Source organism: Chelonia mydas, chromosome 14 (assembly GCF_015237465.2).
Source record: "Chelonia mydas isolate rCheMyd1 chromosome 14, rCheMyd1.pri.v2, whole genome shotgun sequence".
Classification (NCBI taxonomy): domain Eukaryota; kingdom Metazoa; phylum Chordata; order Testudines; family Cheloniidae; genus Chelonia; species Chelonia mydas.
In genome coordinates, this window is record NC_051254.2 from 29,050,010 (window position 1) to 29,059,072 (window position 9,063).

The window sequence follows — 9,063 nt, forward strand, 5'->3', positions numbered from 1 at the left end:
TCCCCCACACAGCAGATGCGGATGAGAAGCAAATAGGGGAGGGAAGGGTTAATTTACAAGGAGTGGGGACTGCTGCTGGTGGGAATATACAATAAATTACTCCAGGGCTGATGGGCACCTGGTCCCGGGGGTACCCGTAGCTGTGGATGGTTGCAGGTGACACATTTCTCTGCGACTGTGTCTAATTTTTGGCTCAAGGCTCCTACTATTGTCAGGAAGGAGAGCGGGCTTCTGGCTAGCGTCAGGCAGCGGAGGGGTTAACCTGTGGTCCCAGCCCGCGCTGCTTGTTGCTAAGGGCGGGGAAGTTCCTCTGGATCTTGCAGCTCCGGGGCTGAGCTTCCCGGGTCAGACGCTGCCGCCGCCGCCGCCTCCATCGTGAGCCGGGGCTGAGCCGCTGCCTCTGTCCAGCGGGGTGTGTGCGGGGAGAGCCCTTCCCCAGCGCCCCTCGGGGCCAGCTGGGGGGACTTTCTCCGGGGGCTGGAACCAGCCCCGGGCTCTGCCGACACCAGCCCCTGAGCCGGAGCCTGCAGGTGAGGGGAGAGACCCGGGGGAAGGGCTGGGCAGGAAAGTGACTCTGCGCTTGAGTGACCAGACAGCAAGTGTGAAAAATCGGGACAGGTGGGGGGTAATAGGTGCCTATATAAGAAAAAGGCCCAACTATTGGGACTGTCCCTATAAAATCGGGACATCTGGACACCCTACTCTGCACCAACGGCCCCTCCTCGCCCCAGCTCTGCTCCCGGGGGGAGGGGCGGGGGTCTGAGAGTCCGGGAGCTGCTGCCCTCCCTGACCCCCCCCAAGGCTCTGTCCCCCTGAGCGCCTGCAGGAGCCGAGCCAGCTCCGGGAGGGAGAGTGAACACCCCCAGGCAGAGGAAGTAAGTAGTGCCACCTTTATTAATAACAGCCCTAGCACAAACCCCCCCAGCCCAAGTTCCAGGTTGTGGGAATGTGCTAATACACGCCAGGGTGGTGGGTTAGAAGCAGTCCAGGCACTTTTGATTAAGGGCAGTGGTACCTCGTAGAGTCTATCTTTTAAAAATGAATATGTTGAAAGACTGAAAGGTGACTTTATTACACTGTATAACTACCATCATGAAGAGAAAATGTGTACTCAAGGGCTCTTTAGTCTTGCAGCTGAAAGCTTAGCATGAACAAGCAGCTGGAAGTTGAAGCTAGAGGTAATCAAATCAGAAATTTGTCACAAATATTTAATCATGAAGGTAATTACCACTGGTAAAAATGACCAAAGGAAGTAGTGGATTTTCCATCTCTTGATGTTTTCAGATCAACACTAGAAGAACTTCCCGAAAATCAGGCTTTAGGTACATATTGGGATAATTTAATGGCCTGTGATATACAGGAGGTCAGATTAGATGATCTAATGGTCCCTTCTGACCTTAAAGTCTCTGAATCTATGACTCTTAAATTCTCATCCCACAAATACTCTCGCACATGTTTAATATTAAAGCATCAGAAAGCTGCAAAAAGCAGCCTTTCAACAATATCAATGCTCAAAACTGAACCCCCACGGTGCAAACTGAAGCCTCCCCCGTTGCCCTTCTCATGCGGACAGGCTGGAAAATAATATCCACATTTTGCTCCAGATTGTCCCATCATCCTGGGACATGGCTGCAACGGATCCAATGACCTTCGAGGAGGTGGCTGTGTATTTCTCCAAGGAGGAATGGGCTCTGCTGGACCCGGGTCAGAGAGCCCTCTACAGGGACGTCATGCAGGAGAATTATGAGACTGTGACCTCACTGGGTAAGGATTTCCGTTCCCTTGGTTATTAGACAATTTGGAGTCTCTGAAGCATCTGGGGGCAGAGTGAGGGTTAATGAAGTACTTTATGGTCTGGAAGTGTTCTGTGGGGTATATCACTATAGTAGAAAACAGTGAGGAGAGCTCTTCTTGTGTTTGAGGCATGGCCCTGGATCTCAGGAGAGATGGCTTCAGTTCCAGGCATAACCACAGGCTCCGTGTCTGAGCTCTTCTAACTCACTAAGTCTGTGGCTTTCAAAGGGACTTGGGAGAGCTAGACACAGATGCCCCATTAGGTATGTCTTCACTGCAGTTAGACACTTGGATAATAAAGTGGAGAGTATGCTTATCAAATCTGCGGATAACACCAGACTGGGAGGGATTACAAGCACTTTGGAGGACGGGATTATAATTAAAAATGACCTTGACAAATTGAAGAACTGGTCTGAATTTAACAAGATGAAATTTAGTAATGACAAGTCTCAGGGTAAGCGCACCCCATCCCCCTGTTGGGGCAGGGTAGGGGCTGTTATAGCCCCGCTGCTGAGTTCTCCTGACCACCCTTAGCCTCAGGGTGTTGCAGCCTAATGGCCAGAGCCAATATAAGTGCCCCCTATTTTGGAGGGGGGACTGCATGGCCTGATGGCCAATGGGGAGAAGTGGGCCATCACCTGGGGGTGGGTGGCAGCTGTGGTAAGGGGACCCAGGCCCTCCCTACTCCACTGGGTCCCAGCCCAGGGCCCTGGTGAGTGTGCTTGCCACTGAGTCAGTGGGGATCTGACCGAAACATGCTGATTTATTGCTCAGTTCAGCAACTAGACCACTGTGTATTTTCCCTGGGCTACTTCCTACTGTGTGTTCCTGTGGTGTCTGGGTCTCCAGCCTGTGAAGCTCCCAGCCATCCCACGGTTTCCTGGGTGTCCAGGGGTAGCTGGGTATGTGTCTGGATCCTGGTGGACTTGGCCTCCACTGTCCCAGGCTCCAGTAGCTCCCAGGCGGGAGCCTGCTGCATACATCCTTCCTCTTGGCAGTCAGCCCAGACTGAGCAGGGCTGCTCCCTTTTATACCTGGTTTCTAGCCAGAGCAAGCCCAGCAGGGCTGACAGGGCATGGCTTACTTGGCCCATAGGATTGAGTTAACCCTCGCAGGCTCAGTGCAGGGCAAGTGCGCCTTGTCACACAAGTGAAGAGTACTCCACGTATGAAGGAAAAAATCAAATGCACAGCTACAAACTGGAGAATAACTGGCTACTCAACAAAACTGAAGAAAAGGAGCTGCTGGTTGTGGTGGATCACAAATTGTATATGAGTGAACAGTGTGATGCAGTCGCTAGAAAGGCTAATATCATTCTGTAGTTTATTTACAAGAGTGTTGTATGTGAGACACAGGAGTTAATTGTCCCGTTTCTCTGCATTGGAAAGGCCTCAGATGGAGTTCTGTGTCCAGTTTTGGGCACTACACTTTGAGGTCTGGTCTACACTACAGACCTATATCGATATAACTATGTCACTCAGGTGTGTGAAAAATCCACACCGTTGAGCGATGTCGTTATACTGACCTATCCCCATGTAGATGAGATTATGACATAGCTACTGCCTCTGGGGAAGATGGATTAACTACGCCGATCGGAGAACTCTCTCTCTCATCGACTTGTAGCATTTTAACAAAGATGCTCTAGTGGCTCAGCGTTTTAAGTGTAGATGTGCCCTAAGAAAGATATGGACAAAGTAGAGAGAGTCTTGAAGAGAGCAACCAAAATGATACAAGGTTTAGTGACCTATGAGGAAAGATTTTAAAAGAAAAAAAAAAGGCATATTCAGCTTTGAGAAAAGAAGACGGGGGGGATCTGATAACTCTTCAGATCCGTTAAGGGCTGTCATAAAGGACAGTAACCCATTATTCTTGATGCCCACTGAAGGTAGGACAAGAAGAAGTGAGTTTAATTGGCAGCAAGGAAGGTTTAGTTTAGATATTAGGAAACACTTTTCAACTGTCAGGCAAGTTCAGCACTGGAACAGGTTCCCAAGAGAGGTTGTGGGATCCCATCACTGGAGGTTTTTAAGAACACGTTGGACAAACACCTGACAGGGATGGTCTAGGTTTACTCAGCAGAGGAGGATGGGCTAGGCGGCCTATCGAGATCCCTTCCAGTCCTTCATTTTATGATTCTACAGTTTCAGCCCAGGTGAGAGGAGAATGGCTGCTTCTCCCCTCTCAGGTCTGTGCTGTAGAGTAGGATGGGGTGTGGGGGAGAGGAGAAGTAAGGAGAGCCAGAGCCAGGCCTGTGTTGCCAGTCAGATGGCTGCCTGCTGGAGTAGAGCTGGTCTAATGGGTGATTGGGAAGGGCAGATTGACCATTGATCAGCCAGGGGATGAGGGCTTAGTATGACCCCATGAGAGGAGACTTTGCTCTCAGTGCGGCACTGGGGGCACATATCTAGTGATCTTCTTTCCTGGACTTGACTGGCATTTCCTGGGTTTATTTCTTCACATCTTCTCTTAGGGAAGCGCCACCTAGAGGCCCCAATAAAGGATCACAGCCCCTATGAGCTGGGCACTACACAGCCACATAGTGAGAGACAGTCCCCACCCCAAAGAGCTCACAGTAACAGGAAGCAATTGTTTCCTGCTCTGGCTTGTGTTAGTGAAAGATATGGGTGAGTTTGCGTGTATGTGGGTGGTGACCGAAGAATCTCTTGGTGCCAACTGGCAGAGGGCCCTGCTCTATATAGGGGTACTGGGATCCTCCTGCGTTCAATAAAAGAATATCATGTATGGTCTCTAATAAAAGCCTGTATGACACTGGTCATTATAACCATTGTGAGATGCATGTACAGAAAATATGTGAGGAGTTATGTGTATACAGTAACTCCTTGCTTAACATTGTAGTTATCTTTCTGAAAAATGCTACTTTAAGTGAATCAAATTTCCCCATAAGAATTAACGTAAATGGGGGGGGATTAGGCTCCCAGGAAACTTTTTTTGCCAGAAAAAAGACATATACTATACATTTTAAACAAACAATTTAATACTGTACACAGCAATGATATTGTGAAGCTTGGTTGAGGTGGTGGAGTCAGAGGGTAGAAGAGGGTGGGATATTTCCCAGGGAATGCCTTACTGCTAAATGATGAATTAGCACTTGACTGAGCCCTCCAGGGTTAACACATTGTTGTTAATGTAGCCTCACACACTACAAGGCAGCAGGAATGGAGGGAGGGGAGACAGCATGGCAGAGAGAGACAGACACACACCCTGTATGAGAGAGAGAGAGAGAGATGTGCATTGCCCCTTTCAGTACACTGACCCCACTCTAAGTACATTGCCCTTTTAAGTAGATTAGCAAATTGAGGCAGCAGCTGCTGCCAGCAAGCTCCCTACCTCCTGAGCCCTGCTGTGTCTCCTCCCCCGCCCCCACTCTATGGAGATGGGGGGCAGGAGCGGAGGGAGGGGAACACCCTGACATTATCACCCTTCTCCTCCTCCGCCCCGCCCCGCAGAGCAAGCAGAAGGCTTCTGGGAGCAGCTCCAAGGCAGAGGGCAGGAGCAGCACATGGCAGTGGTGGGGAGGGACACCGAACTGCCTGGCAATTGATAGCCTGCTGGGTGGCTGCCGCACAGGGAACTTAGGGGAGCAGGGAGCTGATGGGGGGGCTGCCGGTCCACCCTGGTTCCAAGCCCTCACCAGCTAGCTCCAACAGACTGCTCTTTCTGCAAGCAGTGGACAAAGCAGGCAGCTGCCAAGCAGTGTTATAAGGGAGCATACTTTAAACGCGCATGTTCCCTAATTGATCAGCAACGTAACAACAAAACAACGTTAACCGGGATGACTTTAAGTGAGGAGTTACTGTATATACTAAAAAAAAAAGTTTCTCTAGGTCTGTAGTTAAAAATAGGTCACTCAAAGGTAGCATGTCTCGAGACAAACTCCTTCACATAGGGGTTAGAGATACTTATCTCCACAGGGGGAGGCACTGTATATTGTGTGTCATACAATAGGACTCTATTGTCGTTCTTTGTCAAATGCTAATGAAGAGTTCGTAGAAGCTTCAGAAAGAAGCTAACCGGAAGAAATAAACAGCCTGAGGTGTACTCAAAGGTCTGTTCTGGTATAGTGAGGGTGCAAAGAGACATCCTGGCATCCTTCACCTATGAAGTAAACTCACTTGAGTTTGCTTCATGAAATGGGGATTTCAGTCAGGCTTGGCTGAAAGCACTGGGGAGAGCTTTGTGTGAGGTGATGCTCTTTGGACAGGAGGATAACCTGTTAGTTAAGGTTAGAATTTCATGATATTGTTTTACATGTAACCATTTGTTCCCATCTCCCACACAGATTTTCATTTGAATCTCTATTCTTCCTTAAATAAATCTCATTTTCTTTTATACTTGAACTCACATGCTGTGTGGAATACAGGAGCGGTGGTCTAAGATAAAAACTGGCAAACTCTGGTAAGCTGTTCCATTGGGAACAGAGGAACTGGGAATTCTCTGGGTATCAGTGATCAGGGGCTGGCTACCACAGGGGTATCACTGATGTGACTGGGGCTTCAGGGGCTGGAGCACATCTGTTGTCAACCTGCAAGGCAAAGGTAGGACTGGTGTATCCTAGAGGACACTTGACCGGGTCTTTACCTCATCTCTAGTTTCCTAATTTATCTTGTCCATTGTTAGTAAATGATTCTCCCTCCCCAGGGTGTTCTCCCTCTTATCTTAGCTGGCACAGATATTCTGTCTTTTTAGCCTACTGACCTATTGTCTTGTCTTATTTAGCAACAATCTGTTTACCTCCCTAATTCTATCCTCCAAGTAATGGGGCCTCCCCCCATGTGTCAATTACTCATGTCAGGACAGGCCTCTGCTACCCAGATAAGACTCCCTCATGCTGGAGGCTGGTGATAACAAGGTGACTCACAGCCCTGGATGTCCTGAGACGCATCATGGGGGCGGGGTGGATTGGCTGAAAACTGGTTATACCCCAGATAGCTAAAGAGTGTAGCAATTCTGCTCAACTCACCATGGGAATAAATTAAGGGCGTTCCTTAGGCAGACTGGATGAACCCTTGCTCCAGATTAGTGTGTCACCATGGGCTATTGTATGATTTATAGCCCTATCTCTCTAGGATGGGGGTGGGGAGAGGAAGGAGCCTCTCTGGGCAGGCTATTCAAATCCTGGGTCTGGAACTACTATCAGCCCTGACCTTATGAACAAGATCAACACTTGTTTCCTTCCCCTCCACCCCCATCCCCGATACAGGATTTCCAATTCCCAAGCCTGATGTGATCTCCCGACTGGAACAAGGGGAGGAGCTGTGGGTCCCCAATCTCCAGGGCTATGAGGAAAGGGAGATCCTGAGAGAAGCCCACATAGGTAAGGAAACAGCTAAACTGACTGAGAAACCAATTCTTGTATCCTCATGGCAGACGTCACTCATAGGTTTTCATCAAGCTTGCCTGAACCTTCAGCCCCTGCCTTCATCTATATTCAGAGGATGTAGAGGAAGGATGAGTCCCCTCCTCTCTCTCCTCTGAGGAAAGGGTTTGAAAGGATAGGGTGGATTCAGCTCCTGATATTTCAATCTCCCCAGCAGTTGTGTGTTTGTTCCCCCATTTTCTCTTCCTCTTTCTGAGGTTTCTTTCCCCTCCCACTCTACCCCGGCACAGGCAATGACTCCTGTCTAGATTCTCTCTCTGTCCCAGCAGGTAATGTGACACTGAGTAAGAACAAGGAGAATCCTCAACAGCAAGTTCCTGAGCAGGTGGATTTGCACAGGACGGTGTCAGGGAAAGCCAAAGGGGATGTTTCCCAGAATCCTGATCATGTACATGCCTGGGATAGTCAGCACAGGCCAGAGAGGCAGCAGGGAAACCAGCCAAGAGAGAGACACAGTAAATCCACTCAGAAGAGAAGAGGGGACAACCAAATCAAAGATATTGCTCAGCAGAGAGTCTCCACAGGAGAGAGACCCTACACATGCAGTGATTGTGGGAAAAGCTTCCGGTGGAGATCAGCCCTTATTACTCACCAGAGAATCCACACAGGAGAAAAACCCTACAAGTGCCCTGACTGTGAAAAAAGCTTCAGACAGATCTCAGCCCTCACCTATCATCAGATAATCCACATGGGAGAGAAACCCTATAACTGCCCCGACTGTGGGAAAAGCTTCAATCAGAGCTCACACCTTATTAAGCATCAAAGAATCCACACTGGTGAGAAACCCTATAACTGCCCCGACTGCAGGAAAAGCTTCAGTCAGAGCTCACACCTCATTATTCATCAGAGAATCCACACGGGGGAGAAGCCTTTTAAATGCCTGGAATGTGGGAAAAGCTTCAGTGTGAGCTCACACCTTGCTGCACATCAGAGAATCCACAGGGGAGAGAAGCCCTATAGGTGCCCCAACTGTGAGAAAAGCTTCAGTCAGAGCTCATACCTCATTATTCACCAGAGAATCCACACAGGGGAGAAACCCTTTAAATGCCCAGAATGTGGGAAAAGCTTCAGTGCAAGCTCAAACCTTGCTGCACATCAGAGAATCCACAAGGGAGAGAAGCCCTATAGGTGCCCCAACTGTGAGAAAAGCTTCAGTCAGAGTTCAGCCTGCACTAATCACCAGAGAATCCACACAGGAGAGAGACCCTACCGATGCAATCAGTGTGAGAACAGATTTAGTCAGAGCTCAAACCTTATTTCACATCAGAGAATCCACACAGGACACAAACAGTAGAATTGTCCTGGCTAGGAATGGGCTAAGTGAATAACACTTTTGCCAATTCCCCTGAATCTCAGAAGGGTCAGGCCAGGCTGGAGTGGCCATGCAATGAGGACATGCACCAGTTACTAAAGCAGAGAATGAAACCACCTGTTAGGGGGCTTATTCCTTCACCCACTTACTTCCCTGGTCCTTCTCACATGAATGGAGAGCAACAATACCCGAAGTCCAAAGGTGCAAACAATTTGATGTTTATTGGGGTGAACTTCCAGCAAGCATGATTCCAGTTTCCTTCCTTAGTGTCCCCCTTCCCAGCTCTGACACCACAGAGCCTTACACCTGTGTCCCTGTTCCCATTCCTGCCCTTAGCCAAACATGATTCCAATTCCCCCCCCCATTCCCTGTTCCCATTTCCCCCTTTAGCAAAACATGATTCCAATTTCCTTACTCCCATTCCCATTTCCCCCACCCACACACCCATCCACTTCCTGATTGACTGCAGACTATACAGTAAAACTTGAGTTCTGCTTAGCTATACCTTAACCAGTCATTCTCCTGAAATTTAACTAACCAATCCTAACATATTGTAACA

The 9,063-nt window shown here is 49.0% G+C and overlaps 1 protein-coding gene across 1 annotated transcript; it reads left to right on the forward strand.

Annotated features, from left to right (window-relative positions):
• Positions 1-345: 345 nt before the first annotated feature.
• On the forward strand, positions 346-8,726 carry LOC102942504 (zinc finger protein 879). The gene is made up of 4 exons (XM_037913302.2): positions 346-530; positions 1,605-1,764; positions 7,016-7,129; positions 7,462-8,726. Exons 2-4 carry the CDS (start codon positions 1,626-1,628, stop codon positions 8,484-8,486), a joined length of 1,278 nt encoding a protein of 425 aa, XP_037769230.1. The 5' UTR covers positions 346-530; positions 1,605-1,625; the 3' UTR covers positions 8,487-8,726.
• The last annotated feature ends 337 nt before the right edge of the window (positions 8,727-9,063 follow it).